Source organism: Zootoca vivipara, chromosome 9 (genome assembly GCF_965207765.1).
Source record: "Zootoca vivipara chromosome 9, rZooViv2.hap1.1, whole genome shotgun sequence".
NCBI lineage: Eukaryota > Metazoa > Chordata > Lepidosauria > Squamata > Lacertidae > Zootoca > Zootoca vivipara.
Window position 1 is genome coordinate 6,067,584 of NC_142592.1, and position 21,550 is coordinate 6,089,133.

General features: G+C 41.1%; 1 protein-coding gene across 3 annotated transcripts in view; it reads right to left on the reverse strand.

The window, feature by feature from the left end:
• Positions 1-21,550, reverse strand: part of RELN (reelin) — a 293,927-nt gene that overhangs the window by 73,686 nt on the left and 198,691 nt on the right. For all 3 annotated transcript variants that reach the window (XM_035127392.3, XM_035127390.3, XM_088652142.1), the window contains 7 exons: positions 17,928-18,065; positions 17,055-17,241; positions 12,224-12,429; positions 11,656-11,827; positions 9,638-9,838; positions 3,660-3,895; positions 259-416 (listed from right to left, as the gene is read on the reverse strand). In XM_035127392.3, the coding sequence (XP_034983283.3) occupies positions 259-416; positions 3,660-3,895; positions 9,638-9,838; positions 11,656-11,827; positions 12,224-12,429; positions 17,055-17,241; positions 17,928-18,065 (1,298 nt within the window). The remainder of the gene's footprint in view (positions 1-258; positions 417-3,659; positions 3,896-9,637; positions 9,839-11,655; positions 11,828-12,223; positions 12,430-17,054; positions 17,242-17,927; positions 18,066-21,550) is intronic.

The window sequence follows — 21,550 nt, forward strand, 5'->3', positions numbered from 1 at the left end:
TGATCAGCTGTTTGGCAACAAGAGCAGGAGGCTGGATTTCTGTTCCCTCTCCTTGCCAAACAACCAGTCAGTCTCAATGCTGTTTCTCCCAGATGCCTACATGCACATAGATATAGCTGCTGTGTGCGTGAAAAATTGGTTTCAGGCTCCACGCACTGCCAACAGTTACCAAATATAATGTTTAGTTCCCTCTTCCCTCCCCAAATATAAACACAGTCAAATGAATGAACAGTGATTCTATATAAACCAATGTCTTACCTGTATAACCCAAGTCACAAAAGCAGACTCCAGAGATACAATCCCCGTGCCCATTGCAATAGTTGGAACAAGGCTCTGATATGTATACCCCATCTAAGCCAAAAGGGGGCACACTCTTTTGTGAACTGCTCTCTTGGATCCAGCGGAATCTGGTTTTACTGTATGGATAGAAATATTGAAAGCAGAAAACTACATGGAATGCCAGAAAGATACGCTATACACTCAAACCGAGGCGTACTTAAACCGAGGTATGACTGTATTACACAAGCTCTCAAAGTAGATACCACATACATAGTAAGAAGAACGCTCTGATAATAATAGGAATAAATTTAGTCTTCAAAAAGATGTGCATGCACTGCTACTACTATTAAACATTTATCATGAGGCAATGGTCTGCAATGCCTTGCACACAATGTAGATGTACATAGTATTTATTTGTACATAGGTATATGCTTATATAACTAATATTAAACAAAACTTGTTGTAAATCATTAATATGATGGCAATCCAATTGAACTACATTAGTGCAGCAAGTCTAAATGCAGACATTCATGAAACTAGGTGAAGCTGCAGTTGGTTTTTGTCCGATTCAGATAATCCTCCCACCGGGTGGAGTGATACTGGGCCTATGTGCCCACCCACCCTGTCACTGGGTATGACTGCTTTGCCTCCAGGCCTACAGTCTGAACTCATGTAGATATTAGATTTCATGTATTTAAGCTGTATGTCTAACACCACTAGTCCAAATTGCACAACTGATTTGTCCTGCAAATAGCCCATGTTATTGACTGTATGCTGGGCCTACTATACAAACATTTTTCAGTATATGGATGTGCAGCATGCGCTAAAGTAGTATAGGCTGGCAAGTTGAATTCTGTACTCTGTACTCTGCACAAAGCTTCTCCTAAGAGTCGATAGTCCAAACTGGGCATGTGTGCCATGAAACTGGATGAGCCCAGAGAATGGTCAGTGGTGCAAGGTGCAGTATAATCCCTGAAGTTAAATATATGGTCTTGGCCAGCACGTGCCTGGGAAAACCAACTGTAAAATCTATGTGTATTTCTCTGAGTGGCTTGGGCTCATGGGACAAGCATATAATAAATAATTCCATAATGTATTAGAACTTGGAAGCTAATTCCATTGTTATTAATGGAACTTACTTACAAGGGAATATATTTAGCACTGGGATGTAAATCTGTCAACATACAACAGTTACAGTTGACACATTGAGAGAGGTAACAGTACCCCATCTGTAATGGCAACGAGATGAATTTAATTATGCCGATCTGCACTCTTTCTGGGTTGGGGGATGTTGCTTCGATTTTGCTTCCCATTCCCGATTATTTTGCAGAACATAATGCTAAACAGACTGCCACTACTGATTTGGTGCTATTTGTGTTGGGCAAAGCAAACTCGTTAGCGTTGGCTTCGTGTGACTTGGCACTTCTGTTTGTTGGTTAATTAAGGGGAAAATACTTAAACTGCAGCACACACTGATTATTTGATACATTCTCACCATGAAGACACCAGCTCCCCCTGCTACACAGCATGCCATGGACTGTAAATATTTGTTAAGGCAGTAACAGAAGGAGCCAGTCTGAAAACTCACACACACATTACAACAAAATATATTGGCCACTACTGCTAGCAAAAGAGAAGAGAGGGGCAGGAAAACTCATGAAATGAGCATGCACAAGTGTGTGTGCATGTGCATACATGCTTGAATCCCAAGATAAACTCCTACCTATGTCACACACTTTTTCTTTGGACAAGGCATTTAGGCTGCGATTTGCCCATCTCAATTCTGGAAAAGTCACTGAGACTGTTTTGGAAGGTGCTATTTGGTAGAACCGAAGGAATCTGTTCCTATCTGTAAAAATACTGTACTACAGTATTGCCATACTTCCAGAGAGTAAAAGCAATAACTAATACCACCTGAATCTATAATGGATACAGTAGCTTGGGATTCTGGAGCTAATACAGCTTTCTATACAGCTCCTGTCCTAATTGCCATTTTAAATCCCTTGTAACTACATGTTTCCCTTCCAGATGCATTAACAAACTAGTATCTGTTCCTTTGAAATAGAGCTCATAGGTTGCCACACCATTTCAGCTGAAATGTTAAATGCTCCCCACACCCCTCTTCTCATCTGACATGGCCACACAGGGGAGACTGAAAGCTTAGTTCCCTGTTTTATACAGGCAAACTCCCTGCTTGTGGTTGTGCTCCTGGCCCCCCGTGTGCCTGTACTAACAAAATTTTATTTCTATGTCTGACCTGGGGGGAAACAAAACAAACTGGTTTGTTGATAATCCAGGATTAGAAACCATGGTTTCTTTCAACAAGCCATAATTTTCCAGCTATTCCCAAGTGTGAATTCCCATATGTTGTTGGACTACAACTTTCACCATCTGTGACCATTGGCCTTGCTCGCTGGGGGTGTTCATTTAAACTGATTTTTTTATACTGTTTTTAAGCCATATTCATACTAATTCACCTATATCAAAAGCTGTTTCGTAAAGTGAAAAGTGGTTTATATTTAGGGTGGCACTCAGCTAAGTGCTACTCAGAACAGACCAACTGAAAGAAATGGCTCTAAGTTAGTCCTGTTCATTAATTTCAATGGGTTTACTCTGAGTAAAACTGAGCTGAACGCCACCCTAAATAAATAAACAACCGGCTGTAGCGTTGTGGACACGAGGCCCCAAATATTTCAGATGTCAGGCTGTTAAGAATGAAGAGAAAGTTTACATTTGGATTCTGTTTGCAGCTGTCAGACTGCAAATGGTGCACACAGGCACAACAGAGGTAGGAGCCAAAGAAATCACACTGGATGATCTACTCTCTGTACTGGGTAGGCGCTTGCTATTGTTAGCCCTTCTGTTTCTGTTTGCAGCTGGGAGAATGTTTTGGATATTCTGAACCGGAGTTTTGCTCGCTCTGCACAGAGTCGTCTTCCTAGCACTCAGCAGCAGCAGCCAATGACACGGCACATTACACAGTAGCTCAAATGCCCTTCTGCTGCTTCTTTACCCAGGAGTAACTGTTTATGAAATTAATCCTATTGATATGGCTTATTTTATTCAGAGGGCTTATCGCTCTCCAGCCAGCCTTCCAGACCTAATTGATAATCCCAAAGAAAGAGAGAATACTAAGGAAGAAAATGTTATTTGTCAGGAACATGCTCTTTTCATTTTACTGCAGCTTGCATGTCTAAAAGATATTTTTTTGAAAAAAATAAAATGCTGTGCTTTATTTTGTTCTAATTTTATAAAGAAACTACTTTTCTGGGATTTCTTCAACAATAGCCTGAAAATCGAGGTAGCTGCCAGATTCTTGCAGCCTAAAATAGAAACAAACAAAAAACCATTATGTGCCATAAGTTCATCACAACCAGTACCTGGAGGCAAGAGATCTTGGAATGACAATGGTAATCCTGGTCCAGTCTTCAAAGTCTCCTGTGTAATATGCGGTTGGCTCAGTCAGTTCTCGGGAGCTTCCTTCACATCCTTTAACCCCTGGCGATGCTGGGTAACAGCCTTCCTTTACTAATGACCAGTACAGGCCAGCATCATGGGAATACTGAAGGAGCACTGGAGCAGAACTACTGAACTGATCTGTGCAACCTATGTTCAGCTGCAAAATGAATTTTTTTTAAAAAAATCAGAAACAGAAAAGGTGGAAAATCAGAAGGGAGTGCAAATGTCAGATGTAGTGCTCTGTGTTTTATTTTTCTTAACTACTGATGTCTACATTTACATTTTTACATTTTACATTTACATTTACATTTATGAATCTGCCTGTCAGAGAACTTCCAGATAACTGGAGGGGGGTGCTGTTAGTTTCTGAAGTGATGATCATAACCTATTTTGTTAGTGTTACTCACTGTTTGAAGTGTGCTAAATATTATGACTCAAAGAAATTTGGGAGAGGGAAATGCCACTTGTTTTGGGGTTTTTTTTGGTCTTAACTCCCTTAGCCCTTATGCAGTTTTCAACCTTTTTGAGTCCACAGTTCCCTTAACCAACTACATTTTTTCTGTGGCACCCCTGTGGGGCTTAGGAGCCCAGTTGTATCACCCCTTGCCTGCAGAGCTGGCAACCTCTCACTCATTTTTTATAACACCCTCCCTTGGGGAATGCTCTCTCAGCCTCCTCCCCTGTCCTTGGGAGTCCTCTGGGCAGCTGCTGCCCCCCCTGGTTTCTGAGCTGCCCCCCCTGCCCCAAAGAGAGGTGCCTCCCAGAGGCATCATTTGCCTGCTGAGCTTGTAGCCAGGGCTTCTGCAACAAACAGCTGTGCAAGCCTTGGGCAGGCAGAGATGCGAGAGGGCATCAGAGGAGGGAGGGGAGGAAAGAGGGACAGAGGCCAGTGTTGCCTGCGGAACCCCTGGCCATCATTCAAGGCACACTGTAATTGGGTATTGTGTGGTTTCTATACTAATTCAGAAGCATTGCATTTACCGTATCTCTAGGGGATTGTAGGGCACTGTCCCAATCGGTAAGCATTTACTGAAAGTACCATAACATCCCAGCTTAAACAAACAATCAAAAATGCACAGTATAGCCCTAGGAATGTTTACTCAGAAGTAAGTCTTACAGTGTTCAGAGTCTCGTTCGGACAACCCATTCATTGAGCATCCATTGTCCTTTGCTTGCACACAGCTTACATGCTCTTTATTGACCATTCATTCTGATTTGCTTGCATGGAAGTTATATGTCTTCCCATCATTCAACCATTTACCCCAGACTTATTAGTGCATTTCCTTGCCACTTTCCTAGTGGCAGAAGTCTTATTTTTAAAGGGTATTTCTTGTGCCAGAGCACTTGAATACATTTTAATTGTGCCCTAAAATTCTTGAATACCTCCTGCAAAATATAGGATGTAGCCCAGGTGTGGGTGGGTGGAACTGTAGCCCTAAAAAAAAAAAAAGCATAAATGTGCAGGTGCAATTTACTCCAGACAGTAATGGTGCCTATGTTCTGAGGAAAAGGGAAGGGTACCATTCAAAGTGTGGAAAATGTGCTTCACCAAATTCTCCCCTTCCAAAACTTCAGATACAATTATGCGATTATTTCTCAGAATTTCAGCTTTTAACCTGCTCTTGATTATTTATGTAAGCAAATGGTTTGGAAAAAGACCAAGTCATGCTTTTGATAAAGTTAAATAAGAGACATCAAATCAAGCGTAAGAAGAACAATGCATATTAGTTAACCCTCAGTACTTAAGGCAATACCTGTAGCTTGATTTAGCTAGCTATTAACCTTATAGAAATGCTAACCTAATGTGTGAGCAACTTGTCAAATGAAAGGGGGAAAGTACAAATGCAAATGAAGCCTTCTCTGCTATGCAGAACATTGTTACCTGCTGCACTATGCAAATTCCTCAACCTGTGCATGCCTGGTCCTAGGGGTAAAAATGGTTACCACTCCTGTCTTAAAATATGTCATCCCAAAAAAGCTAATCTGATTTACATATATCAGAAGCTATTTGCTGAATTCAGAAATCCTATTAAGCCTCTGAGAGCAAAAACACGAATCTCCAGCAAAACAGTTTCCAGTTATGCTAATCCAAAGCAAGGGACAGGAGTCATGGCATGCCATGTTATGTTTTGCCTGCCCAGACTCAGGTTGAAACTCAGCTAATGCCAAGTGAAACCCAGTGGCAGCTGGTAGGGTGGTGGTGCTCACCTCATCTCTGAGCAGCTGAGTCACAATGTGGGGAGGTAGGTGTAGCGGAAATGCACCAGCTGGGCCAATCTGGTGTTCCTGTTGATGTGTTTGCTTGCTGCAAACCAAACTCTCTGATGTCTCCCCCTCTGCTTCCTGGTAAGCAGCAAAGAGCCAGCTGCCAGGAGGCCAGGTGAGTGCCACTGCCCCATCACTTTACCCACTTCTAATGAAACCTCTTTTCTGTCTGGGGACCCCAAGGAAACGTACTAATCAGCAAGCTCATTACTAGGGTTACCATACAATGTATTGAACAGGTTGTGGCCACTTTTAAGAGCTCTTTGCCCTAAATGAGCTTGGTAGTCACACTGCAAGCAGCTTCAGAAAGTCCCCTAGTTATGACTGCATTCTCCTCAGAGGGACTTAGAAGCACTTTGCAGTCTTTGCTTTCTGTTAGGTTAGTCCACTATTTTCTTAATTTGGAAGAAATAAAAATTTAAGAGCAGGGGGGTTATCACTGGTTTCCAGCTCCACAAACTCGATGTGGTGAATCTTGCCAGCTGGAAGACTCACACAACCCATTAACACAAAGATTGCATGTTTTGTTCCTGGGACAAAACTAATTCGTTTCTCTTGAATACTGTTTTAGGAATCTTCTTTTTCAATATTTGTGCCAATCGAATGACCACATGTTTAAAGCCTCGTATTTCTGTGACTTCTGATGTTTTGAGTCCATTGCTGCTTAATAAAGCATAGTATATGTAGTTCATTTTAGCCTAAGGTTTTTTGGTGGGGAATTCACATGTTCCAAGGTGGGTGAGAGTGGATACAACTCAGGTACAAACTGCTTAGTGAAACCTGCAGCTCTGCAGAAGAGAGAGAAAGGGATAAAATAATTTTCCAGCATCTTTTGCCCCAAATCTCTCTCACAACACAAACTTCCCTCCAGAGTGAAACTGCTGGGTTGTTTTTTCTCCTCCTCTCCTCCACTTGGATGTTATCTCTATGCTGCAGAGAATGAGGTAGCAGTTCCACAGCGGAGGAGAACAGAACAGCCAAGCTTCTCCCTACTTTTTCCTTCCACAAATCTCTTACAGCAAGTGAGGGCCTGATAATGTTATATACCCTTTTCATTGTCATTGCACATGGGGTGAAGAGATTGGATGAAGAGATATGTGAAAATGACTCAAACATGCCAACAAGCAGACCCCGTCCCATTCAAGCCCAGGCAAAGGTTTGGAACTAGAGCTGCCGCTGCAGCCGTGAACTGTAACAGTTTTTTACAGAGGGCCTGATGGCCCCACTTTGACGTGATGCTACTCACAGCCAGAGTTTGGAGCAGCCAGAGTTTGGGGCATGCATGAAGCTTGCTTCCCCCTTCCAAGAATTCAAGCAAACTTGCTCTGTAAAGATTTTTCTCTATTACGAAAAATACTACTGAACGCCTTAGTACTTGTTGAGGTTCCCTGCCCCCAGCAATTATAGGGGTAACCCCTAAAGACTATTTTTTTGAGGATTTCTCAGGCACAGGCTGGAAATTTAGGTTCACACAATTGAAAGAGTTTAAAGTAAGATCTTACCCTAGCATGAGGTTAGGAAATTGAGAAGGAAATGCACTGAAAATTATGGGATGAATGATTAACAGGAAGACGTATAAATATCCTGCAAGCAAATCAGGATTAATGCTCATTGTCATGTAACCAGCCTGCAAACAAATAAAAACAAATGCTCAATAAAGGGTGGATCTTGTATAACCTCTGAGTAAACTTTGTGCAAGCAAATCAGGATGAACACCAGGTTATTTGGAGGAGCCCCTGCTTCATTACCATCCATACAAATTTCTGTTCTTCCTTGCACTGAGCACTTGTGGAGACAGGAACTTTCAGCCAGAGAGTAGAACAGAAAGAGATGGAGGCTGAGAATTCCCCTCAGGGTCACTGTCTTTGCACAGTTTGAAGAGACCTTTACTGACTTTGATTCCAAAGGAGGATTAGTGACATTGTGAAGTTTGCTGTGCTATACGCTACTTTGGAAAAGCAAATGATACACGTAGGTAACCCCCAAAGTGGAAGTGTTTTAAAGAGAGTGTCACAAAACCCCCACAGTGAACACGAACACAAAGCAGTTCTCAGGTTGCGTGGCATTTCGTCACTGTAATGTCAAAGCGGAATGAGATTATTCTACAAATCTCCAGGCTCCTTGCCAACTTCCCTATTTGTAGAATGGTGGGAATTATATTTGAAAAGCTGCCTGTAAACATGTGATGTCTTTAATAATTCTGTTTGTAAATTATTCAGCGCCTGTATCCACCAATTATGTAAGGATCATGTATTTGTGGCTAGTTCATTAAAATTCTATTGCAGTTGATCCCTAGAATTCACAATGGGATTTCATTATAAACCCAATAAAATTTTGATTAGGGTTCAGACACAGCAGCTTGTCAAAGCACATAAACTTTCTTTTTCGTCTAACAGTTGGTTCTGACATTACAGGAATGATGTGACTGCCATTTCCCCTGACTGCAATACTTGCTGCTCCGGTGACAGTAAATCTTGAAGATCATGTAAGAGGGACAATCAACATGTTTACTATAGAAGAGGGGACAAACCCCACCACCTGAATAGGAAATATTTTCACAGGCAGAGCTAGGGTGTGTCATTTTAGGGGGTGAAACTAAATTTTTGCAAATTTCTACAGTGAAGTCTTTAAAATATGGGGCTTTTTGTGTGTGTGATGAATTCAAACCTGCTATTATTTTTGTGATTGGACAATATCTAACTTGGCAATTCTATGTTTTTATTTATTTACTTAATTTGTAGACCACCCTTCATCCTCAGATCTCGGGGCGGTTAGATGAAGAAGCACATAAACTTCTTTCAGAAGAATTTCAATTTTACCTTCTGAAAATATCAAGTAATTCTAAGTTAAAAATAATAATAAATACATAAAAATAAAAATACTATAAAGTATAACTGCAAGTAACTGGCGATCATTTTTTGAAATAATTTCTGTGCAATTTTACACACATTCTACTTACCAAGCAAAACTAAATTATATTAATTTAACCAGAATATCATTTGAATTCCCAAGTCACATTACAACTTTTTGGAATTTGAAAGCTGAAAAATTCAATACAGCCTACGGCCTGACATCATGGCAGCCAACCCTGGAGTCCTTGGTTGGGGCTGGCACTAGCTCCCTCCCTCCCTCCCTCCCACCCCCACCCACCAGCCTGTTCCTGTTCCTTCTCAATGGTTCATAGTCCCCCAATTTCCCTTCAGATTTCATTCCAATCAAATCTTGAACTAGTCCACCATTTTTTAGACTATGGTTTGGCTGTCTTTTCACCACACTTTGCAAGACCTGACCTTACCACTCTCCAATTTAAGTAATTACTTCCCAGAAATGTATACTGCAGTTGTACTTGTTCATATTTACAGTCACGTTGCTACAACAATCAACCTGGATGTGAGGATCTTGTATGTGTTCGGTGTGTGTGTGTGTGTGTGTATAATGTGGTGAAAGTGGCTAAACAAAAGTCTCCATATAAAGGCCAGAGATTACGGCTGAATTTCAATGGAAGAGAAAGTTTTGTTAGAGTTAAACATTTAGTTAAACATCTAAGAATCACAATCTGAATAGGTTCAGATGCTTGACTGAATAAGGTAAGGGTAATTAGCTTTATCTTAATTTAAGCTGTAATGATGTTTACCTTGAACTGAAGGACATATCCTGGTTTCAGTGTTAAATCCCGTGTCACTGCAAAGCGATCACCATCTGATTTTCCGAATATCATTGCTGATGGGGTGGCAGAACAGAAAGTTTCATTTTTGGGCATCCCTTCATTAGCTAACATCAGCCACACACTGAGCTGGTTCATAGGGTAATCAAATGCTGGTTTCTCATAGAAGTTCTGTTGGAAATATAAAGCAAAACAGAAAGAATTATGTCTTATTGTGTCTAGTATAGGAGGATTTTGCAACCTGATACGCAAAGGAATTGAGCTGAAGTACTTGGATATAAAGAGATTCATGATGTGATCCTCACCACTTTTACGTGGACATAAATTCTGCTTTAATCAGATTTGAGATTGGTTCACACATGCATATGTGAATCAGCTCCTTTGGAAAATACTGGCTTTGAGAAGAACTGAAGGTTTTATCACTGCTGCTATTGTTTCATCACTTGATCTCAAGCAGTGAACATGCATGTGTGAGCTAGCCCTCAAATGCAAAGGCTCTTGCACATGATCAAGAGCAGGGGTCAGCAAACTTTTTCAGCAGGGGGCCGGTCCACTGTCCCTCAGACCTTGTGGGGGGCCGGACTATATTTTGAAAAAAAATATGAACGAATTCCTATGCCCCGCAAATAACCCAGAGATGCATTTTAAATACAAGGACACACTCTACTCATGTAAAAACACCGGCTAGGCCCCACAAATAACCCAGAGATGCATTTTAATTAAAAGGACACATTCTACTCATGTAAAACACGCTGATTCCCAGACCGTCCGTGGGCCAGATTTAGAAGGCTATTGGGCCGCATCTGGCCCCCGGGCCTTAGTTTGGGGACCCCTGATCAAGAGGACAAACACTATCCCATCAAAAGTCACAGCAGGGGAGACCACAGCCTCCTAAATAAATAAATAGATAATCAAATAATCCATTAAATGTCACAGGTGTGGGTAATGGGATGTGTATGTGTAGTTCCCATCATACAAGCAACATCTAAAAAAAAGTTCTTTGTAGCTATGGAACGACATCCTACCCAGCATTTGCAAAAGCAATAGATGCAGCACCTAGAGAAATAACTTGAGTTATCCAGTAATATCTCCATAAAAGAAAGAAGACAAAACTGGTCCCACAAAATAAATATATTATATTGTAGGGGGAAAATAATCTGGAAAGGCCTGAAGTCAGTATATATAAAAACATACAAATACACACATGCACAATCAGGGCTGAAGTTCATTTGCTTTGTCTTTATTTGGAAATATGTTTCACTGAAATCAGTGCGACTCAAAACTAAAATATACTGAGATGCCCAACTGGTTATATTCAAGGAATCAGTTTTCAGAGTTGCCTTACAATCTTTGACTTTTTGTCACAACACCCCACAAGATATACTGCTATATTCATGTGTCTTTATTTCTCTCACTCTCACAAATGGGCCACCCATTTGTCAATCACCTGAAATCGCAATGACATCAGGTGACCTGTTTTCACCCACATGGATGAAAATTAAATTGTGTGGATTCAGAAAGAGAAAAAGAAAAGAGAGAGAGAGAGAGCACAAAACCTGCAGCTGTTTAATATCAACCCCACAAAATACATCGAGCCATTGTGCAGGGCAACTGGAAGCCTGACAGGGGCTTATCGGTTTCAAATTCCGATGCAGGACTCTATGTAAGCACTGACAATTAGGTGCCTTGGCTGAAGAACGGGCTAAAAATTGTTTACCGGTAAATAAAAATAGCATGTCACACATAGCATGCATGTATTATTTGCTCTAGAAAGCATTTGTGAGTTTGCATATCTGGCCACAAATACTTTCCCCTCTGAAGGAAATCAAATTTGATAGAAGCAGGTATAAGGCGGGCCTGGCACACATGTTGTACAATGTCTGCATTGGAAACAGAGCTTGGAGTATTACCACGGCATCTCTGGTTGCAATCATGCAATGTGAATTTTAATTTGACCCAGGAACTTACTAGTTGCACTCGTGGCTTACCTGAGGTAAAGTGGGGTTAACGACAGGGATGACCTGCTTCAGTTTTTCTGAAAGAATTATGATGTCATCAATAGCCCACTGGTCATATCCTTCCCCTGAAAACACTGGCTGCCACCAGCGAAATCTAGTGCAGGGTGTCTTCGCAGCAGCAGGAAGTTCAAGGTAGACAAATCTGGATGCAAAGATTTCCAACATGTTTAAAAGGTTACATACTAGAGAGCTTGCACACACAGAATACCTGTGTGCTTGGATTATTTCACAATGTGTGTGTGTGTGTGTGTGTGTGTGTGTGTGTGTGTTTGATGACACATTTCTCTGACTGACACACTGTTTGCTAATTAAAAATGTCATGTCACTTGAGTGAAAATGAACAGATAAATCATATGAGAGCTCATATTGCTTAGTTGTGGTTTAGAATGCTTCTAATTCAGCAGCCTATCCAAAGCAGAGTTCCACACAATCCCTTGAGTTTATCTATTATTGTTAGTGATAGAGTATGGCTAGCAATGCTGTGCTCTATATACAGAAACAGGCTTTAAAAATGCCCCACCATGGTCTGAACTGATACCTGGACTTGCTGAAGTCAGAGAAGTACATTTCTGCCAGAAGATGCCAGTTGATGCCTCCATTGTTGCTGTATTGCAACAGGATACCTTCCTCTCTGCTGTCTGGTTTGTTGCAGGAAGGACTCTCTCCACCTATCTGGATGTAAAACTGGACAAAGTCTACCCACGCAGTGTCCAAATCCAAGCTTACCAGTTGCCTCTTTCCAGCCTATAGTATGCAAGGGACAAAGGAGGGGGGCGATGACACAAAACAAAGCTATTGAGATAGCTAATATTTGTAGTAAAAAACAACAACAGGGACACTTATTCTATATTTCCTTCAAATGTATGGGATATTAAGTGGATATTGTGAATCCGAGATTATCAAAGAACTGTGTGGTCATGGCATCCACAAACTGAGGGTGCCAGTATGTACTTCAGATGGCAAAGCCTCAGTAAATGGACCAATCCAATATTATTGGTAGGGATATAGACTGTGCATATATGAAACATAGGGGAGGACAATAGCAGGTGCAATCTGTGGGAAGTTCTTTTAAAAGAATCACACAATGCGAATGAGCCATTGTCTGTCAAAGTTGGCAATATTGGCTTGGAAGAAGAAATAGCCTAACCTAGTGTAAGGCAGCTCCTTCTGTTCCAGGGTACCTACACGTTAGGAACTTACGCACAGAAATTCATATAGGAGTATGCAGTCAGGGATATTTCTCCTACCGTAGCTTGAATACAAAGGCCTATTTCAAAACCAAAAATCCTGAGCTAAGTATACAAAAGCCATTTGGTTAGGTCAAAACATGTTTGTCATTTTGATGATGGCCTTCCCATGACAGCTTTCAGAAGTTATCCTCAGGAACCTCCAAGGCCTGCTGACAGACATCTGACAAGATCTATGTGGGCATTGAGTGACTAGAATTTATCACTTGGATTTAAACTGCCTGATACACTTAAAATAAATAAAAAGTCAGCAGAAATACATATTATGTTCCTTTCAGGGGACAATAAGGTATATTTGACCTCGATCTGCCTGCCAAGAGCAAGGCTCTTAGAATTTTGAAGTGTCAGGCATAGCTCTAGTGGCTTTAGCCCAAACGTAGCAGAGTTTTCCTGCACAGTGCAGAAGCTAGTTGAGGTGGAAATGACTAGCCGGTTAGACGCAGAATAACTATTTACAGGATTTATTAAAAGAAAATAAAACCAGCAGAGTTTCTGCATACAAAGCAAAGCAAAATAAATCCTCTCTGTCTCTCTCTCTCTCCAACCATACGCAGCACTCTTACTCCTAACACCCAACAAGAAACAACTGTGCTAGCATTCCTAGATAACAGAGTTCAGTGCTGGTCATTAACCAATCAGAGAGTTGTTGCCAGGCCAGGCAGACCTTGGCTTTCTGCCAAGAGTAAATTGACACTGCCTTGAGTTAATTGTGTGAAGCAAGAATCTGTAAGTTTCTCATGAGAACTAATTATCAGAAACTGAACAAAGGCTTTCTATTCAAAGCTATCATTCAGACAATTCAATACCTGCATCGGTTTTTGAATGGTGGATCATCATTGGACCCCCAAAGTCAGAGCTTGAATCACCATATGAATATTTGGTCACAGAGAAGCAAAATTTGAACAATTTTTCCCCAGTTCAATTTTTTGTGGAGAAGTGAGAATAATTGGAAGGGGTTTTTTTTTTTTGGCTGCTGTTAAGTTGTTGGCTGCAGCATCCTGTCACCATATAACACCTCTGTTGAGGGAGCCGCACTGGCTGCTGTTTTGCTACCAGGCACAGTTAAAGGTTTTGCTTTTAGCATTTAAAGTCCTAAACCACTTGGGACCAAGTTACCAATGGGATGGAAGCATCCCATAGAGCCCTGCATGGCAACCATCCCCCTCAGATGGGGTCCTGCTGGAAACTATCATATCCCCCCCCAAGGGGCACTAAGTTTATAACCAGAAACTGGGCTGTTAGTGTTGAAGCTCCAGTCCCCTGGAATCAATTTCCAGCTGAAATCAGACAGGTGCCTAATCTTTAGGTGTCTACTGAAGGCATTTTTTTTGTTTAAGAAGGGTTTCCCTGAGGTGACCCAGGGATTTATGGAATATCCACTGTATAGTTGCAGAAATGATTTTTAGAAGCTGTATTTTGTGTGTGCATTTTATCTCATTTCTACCTTGTTGTACACCCCTTTGGTGGCTTCAGGCTGTGAAGCAGTTTATAAATGGGTAAAATAAATAAGCAAATGTAGAATGTGTAAGCTTCCAGCGGCTGGGATCCATTTGGGGATAGTCTGATTTCCCGAGGAAAGCACAGAGGACTCCATCTCTCATGTGAAGAGTATATACAATGCCGGAAAGAACAGCTGCCTGTGTCATACGTCTAACATGAGAACCACTCCATCAATGGGTTGAGGCAGTACATAATTAAAGTTAATTAAAAAAAAGGTCTCCAGTTACAGAAATCACAAAGGAAATGAGAAGGAAGGCTAATTAAAAGGAACAGCATTCTTCAAATATGATTACAGACAATTAAAACAGAGTGTAAGGTAAAATCCAGAGTGGATGTTCTGTTTGCACAATGGCTTTTGATCCAGCAGAGGAACCCAATAAAGTAAGAGAAGGTGCAATTCAAACTGATTCTTCTTTACTGAAACTGGCCCCTGTGTCACCCCTGTCCCAGAGGATTGGAGGAATCTCCATAACAGCATGAAGGGTGTGTGCTGGGAACTGGGGGTGGGGGGCGGCAGCAGTGGAAAGAGAATCAGCAAAATTGCCGTTCCTTGTCTTATATATGCAGTTTCCAAAACTGGATCAAAAGCTTTTCCCCTAGCACAATTGCATTTCACTCATAAAACAAACATAAGCTGGGTACAAAACAAAATTTGTTAGTAATACAGTGGATGCTCGGGTTGCGAACATGATCCGTGCGGGAGGCACATTCACAACCTGCAGCGTCGTGTCTGTGCATGCGCGGGCCGTGATTAGGTGCTTCTGCGCATGTGCAAAGCGCAATTTAGTGTTTCTGTGCATGTGCGAACGCCGAAACCCGGAAGGAACCTGTTCCAGTACTTCTGGGTTCGGTGCAGTGCGCAACCCGAAAACACACAACCTGAAGCATATGTAACCCGAGGTATGACTGTAATTGAAATTGAAACATGCATTTCCTATATCAGCAAAAATTCAAATAAACTAACCTTTTTTTCCAAACAATTTAAAGGCAACACACAAATAAAGCCTTTTATTTAAAATAGCACATGTATCAACCTGGGGCTAGTGATGCTAAATGCACATGGCTTAAACAAAGACATCTGTAACTGAGGAAAACTGTTGCAGAAACTAGTTAAAACAGTGCAGCACATCATCAGAGATCTACAACCTCTTCTAGACAATGACAGTTCTCTTTCTCAAGCTCTGGGAGGAAGACCTTTCATTGCCTACAGACAGCCACCCAATCTTAAACAACTCCTCACCCACAATAATACCACCACCAGACTTAACATGGACACTGGTACCAGAGCTTGCAATAAACCCAGATGCTAACTTTGCTGCCACATACACCCGGACAACATCATTACTGGCCCCAACAACATCAAACATACCATCTCAGGACTATTTAATTGCTCATCTTCTAACACTGTGTATGCCATCAAATGCCAACAGTGCCCTTCAGCTCTCTATATTGGACAAACAGGCCAAACCCTACGCCAAAGGATAAATGGAAATAAATCTGACATCAGGAATCACAAGACAGAGAAACCAGTAGGAGAACATTTCAGTCTCCCAGGACATTCTATACAAGATCTCAAAGTAGCTGTCTTATTACAGAAAAATTTCAGAAACAGACTGGAAAGAGAAGTTGCTGAATTGCAACTTATTACCAAACTTAAAACCATGGAGAGACCTGGTCTGAATAAGGACCCTGGATTCTTATCTCATTATACATGACCAAGCTTTCTTTAGCACCTCACCCCTTGCTTTTTCCTGCAAGACCAATTGCAGTCGTTAACAGTCGTCAACAGGTTTACCACTCCTATCAGCCAATCACCCATTCCCACCACCCTTCTGAGTAATACCCCTCCCCACCCTCTGACTATACATAAGGGTCTGGTGACTTCTGTTTCAGTGTATCTGAAGAAGTGTGCATGGACACGAAAGCTCATACCCATGACAAACGTAGTTGGTCTCTAAGGTGCTACTGGAAGGAATTTTTTATTTATTTTTTGTTTCGACTACATCAGACCAACACGGCTACCTGCCTGTAAGCAGAAAATACTCAAACACATAGAAAGGCAATTTGTATTATAGCATGTTTATTCCAATTTTACAGATTGAGAAATGTAAATAGACCACAAGTCATGTGCAGTTTCAATGCTGGAGCCACACAAACCATGGTCCATATCTTAACCAGGATTTGGAAGGGTGGGAGAGCTGAAATGGGACACAGGGACCAAACATCTAGGCTTCAGCCTCAAATAGCAGTCAATCACTCCATTCCAGCTATACCTTCCCTTGCTTCCCAGTGCTGAAATTGGGGCAGCATTTTCACAACCCCCTGCTAGCTGGTCCCCCAGACACATCCAATGCGACCCCATACATCTGTGAGATTTGGTCCACAGATAATAAACAAAGACCCAGCTTATGCTTTAAATATCAGGAGATCCTGGGTCTGCATTCCTGTTGTTGTCGTTTTTAAGTAAAAACATTGGTGGGCCACAGGGATTTTCGGTTTTATTTTAAAAATAAATTTAAACTCACTTTTAATCTTGTATCACAGTGTTGACTTCCTTACTAGTTACACCATATATAATTTAAGTATGCATAAATGTGTATTAAGGTGTATGTACACATATACCTTGTTGAAATAGAGAGAGGATCCAGATGAGATGACTCCACAGCCTTCCTCTGGTTTTACAATCTCTCCACCAATCACTTCCTGCCATCCTGATTCTAAACTGTTTGGATTCTCAAAATCAGACATTATTGTTGAAGGGAGATTATTTGCAGGGTGACATTCAGCGCCTTGATACCCAGAATCACATCTGTAGAGAGGGGAAAACATATATTGCTTGAAGAAAGACATAAGTGTGCAAACAACCTTGCCCCATGTATGTGAACAGAGAGCTTGATAATACAGTGGTACCTCTACTTACGAATAACTCTACTTACGAATGTTTCTACTTACGAATGGAGCTCCGTCCGCCATCTTGGATGCGGTTTAGATAGGATTTTTTCTACTTACGCATTTTTTCTCCCAATGCATTCCTATGGGATTCGACTTACAATTTTTTTTGACTTACGGATGTGCGTTCAGAATGCATTAAATTCGTAAGTAGAGGTACCACTGTATTTAATAATACTAATACTACTAATAATTTATTATTTATACCCCGCCCATCTGGCTGGGTTTCCCCAGCCACTCTGGGTGGCTTCCAACAAAATATTAAAATACAATAGTCCATCAAACATTAAAAGCTTCCCTAAACAGATGGACGGTTCTTTTTCCATATGAAGAAAGCAGATCGTGAAGATTCCTGTCCTAAGATGGCAGGAAAGTCCTGCCTCCCTCACTAGATGTATTTCATCCAGTGCGCTGCAATGCACAGGCAACTCATGGCAAGTTAGGGTCTTCCTATGCCCCCAGACACTGGATCTGCTGGCTTTTGGAATAAATAACTGCAAGGCCATGAACAACAACTCATCCACGACAAGAGCAAACACGTGGTACCTGCAAACACCATGGTCACACCAGCCATGCCCATTGCACATGTTTGGGCACTGCTGCCCAATGTATATGTTGTCTAAAGCCCATTCATCTTGCGCTGTGTAGTAGCACTGACTCCAACGAAAACGTGTAGCACTGGACCTAAAAGAAAAAATATATATGTGTGTGTGTCATTAATAAAACACACAGTATATAAGCCCATTTCTCATAAGCAGTTTTGAGATTTTATTTCAATCAAGTGGCACATGAATTCTGTTAAATAAATAACCATAGCATATTGTATAAGAGTTTGCAAATTAAACGATGACATTTCAAACGAGAAATATATAAAAACTGGTTTTCAGAAAATAGTGCCTTCAATGGAATCCTGGAGACTGGAAAGAAAATTGGTACTCACAGACTGTTTCTGAAGTGGAACTATTTGATACATACATAGAACAAAATTTAGCAACAATTGAGAAGTGATGCCGGAATGTTCAATACCCTTAAATGTGTTCCAGAAACTAACTAACTAACTAACTAACTAACTAACTAACTAACTAACTAACTGTATTTATTTATTTTTACCCTTAATGTGTTCCAGAAACTAACTAACTAACTTTATTTATTTATTTTTACAAAGTGTGTGTAAATATGTGTATGTGTATACATATTCACACACACACACACACACACACACACACACACCAGTACCTTCCATTGAAAAATATTGTTGAGGACTACCGGTATAAGTAGTAACATATAATTAAGTTTTAAAAATTATTAAATTGAACTAAATACAATAAAAATCTGTACCCATCCAACCAATGAAGTGTTTTCTCCTATCCTTTCCTATATAGTTTAGCAGTTTCATACTAATGGAGATTTGGACTGATCCTGGTCTTGTGGCGAGGGAGTCAAGATTTGTTTTAGTCAATGACTAGGACTAGGACTATGCTTAAAATTCTACAAGGCAAGCTTAAGCAGTATGTGGACTGAGAACTCCCAGAAGTGCAAACTGGATTTCGAAGGGGCAGAGGAACCAGAGACCAAATTGCAAACATGCGCCGCTGGATTATGGAGAAAGCTAGAGAGTTCCAGAAAAACATCTACTTCTGCTTCATTGACTATGCAAAAGCATTTGACTGTGTTGACCACAGCAAACTATGGCAAGTTCTTAAAGAAATGGGAGTGTCTGATCACCTCATCTGTCTCCTGAGAAATCTCTATGTGGGACAAGAAGCTACAGTTAGAAGTGGATATGGAATAACTGATTGGTTCAAAATTGGGAAAGGAGTACGACAAGGCTGTATATTGTCTTCCTGCTTATTTAACTTATATGCAGAATTCATCATGTGAAAGGCTGGACTGGATGAATCCCAAGCCGGAATTTAGATTGCCAGAAGAAATATCAACAACCTCAGATATGTATGCTGATGACACAACCTTGATGGCAGAAAGTGAGGAGGAATTAAAGAACCTTTTAATAAGGGTGAAAGAGGAGAGCACAAAATATGGTCTGAAGCTCAACATCAAAAAAACCAAGATCATGGCCACTGGTCCCGTCACCTCCTGGCAAATAGAAGGGGAAGAAATGGAGGCAGTGAGAGATTTTACTTTCTTGGGTTCCATGATCACTGCAGATGGTGACAGCAGTCACAAAATTAAAAGACGCCTGCTTCTTGTGAGAAAAGCAATGACAAACCTAGACAGCATCTTAAAAAGCAGAGACATCACCTTGCCGATAAAGGTCCGTATAGTTAAAAATATGGTTTTCCCAATAGTGATGTATGGAAGTGAGAGCTGGTCCTAAAGAAGGCTGATTGCCAAAGAATTGATGCTTTTGAATTATGGTGCTGGAGGAGACTCTTGAGAGTCCCATGGACTGCAAGAAAATCAAACCTATCCAGTCTTATGGAAATCAGCCCTGAGTGCTCACTGGAAGGACAGATCCTGAAGCACAGGCTCCAATACTTTGGCCACCTCATGAGAAGAGAAGACTTCCTGGAAAAGACCCTGATGTTGGGAAAGATTGAGGGCACAAGGAGAAGGGGACGACAGAGGACAATATAGTTGGACAGTGATCTTGAAGCCAGCAACATGAGTCTGACCAAACTGCAGAAGGCAGTGGAAGACAGGAGTGCCTGGCATACTCTGGTCCATAGGATCACGAAGAGTCAGACACGACTAAACAACAATAACAAAGGACTAGTTCCAGAAACAGAGATCTGAATGGAGTCCATATTGAAAAATGACCATCTTCAGGCTGCAATCCATTTACAGTAGAATATTACTTTATATATTATATAACATAATCATCTTCTATACCCTATGCAGTCTGAGCAGTGGAAGGGGCTTTTAAAGGGTTAAGGATAACTAATCCATGTGAATAAGCTTGAATACATATACTACAAAATCCAGTTTCCCATTATTCCACCTACATTTAGAAAGTGAAACTAAATTACAATAAACTTTTCACTCTGAATGACAATTTTCAGGTCAATCCTGAATTGATGCTTTTCAAAGAAAATGTTTGATGTGTCCTTACACATGCGGGGTTAATGTTCAGGGGCGGTTTTCTAGCTTTAATGATGTTCCCTTGGCAGAGAATGCATTTACAGGATAACTCATAATGACTATGGATGACTCATTCTAGCCTATCAAATCCGTTACTCATCTCTTAAGGACTCCCTAATGACACAGAGGCACAACTGCTAATAAATGTCCACAGTGAGCCCTTTATTGTTTATCTTGTCAATGATCTGAAGATAATGGGTCATTGATTCCTGTCCTAGAATTCATTTACTGTCTTAGAATGGTGTTTCCAGAAGTCACTGCGGTACACCAAAGAGAGAGATCCCTGAGCAAGCCTCATAAACATCAATGAAGTCAGAAGAGACTAACCACAAGCTGTAACATCCCAAATCCAATGAGGAACATGAAAGAATGTTTGCTTGCTTGTGAAATCCTACAGTTTGTTTTTCTCTTTCATATCTAAAAGGAGTGTTCTAAGTTTTGGTGCTGGTGTTACATTTTGGCATTTCCTCATTTATTTATTTTTAATGATAGTGACAAAAATGATGCCTTTAAAATAAATTAATGCTATTTTTGATCTTGTATTAAAGTTGCCCCTGCGAACTTCTGTTGTTTCATACTGTTTAAATTGTTTAGTATTCCTGGGAGTTTTATGGTTGGCTAATTGTTTTAGGGACCCAGGTGGCACTGTGGTTAAACCACTGAGCCTAGGGCTTGCTGATCAGAAGGTCGGCGGTTCGAATCCCTGTGACGGGGTGAGCTCCCGTTGCTTGGACCCAGCTCCTGCCAACCTAGCAGTTTGAAAGCACATCAAAATGCAAGTAGATAAATAGGAACCGCTACAGCGGGAAGGTAAACGGCGTTTCCATGTGCTGCTCTGGTTTTCCAGAAGCAGCTTTGTCATGCTGGCCACATGACCTGGAAGCTATACACCGGCTCCCTCGGCCAATAATGCGAGATGAGCGCGCAACCCCAGAGTCGGTCACGACTGGACCTAATGGTCAGGGGTCCCTTTACCTTTAATTGTTTTACTATTTTTGATATGCTGTGAACTGCCTAGAACAGGGCTTCTCAAACTTTCCACCTCCAAGACCCACTTGAGCCAGCTGAAA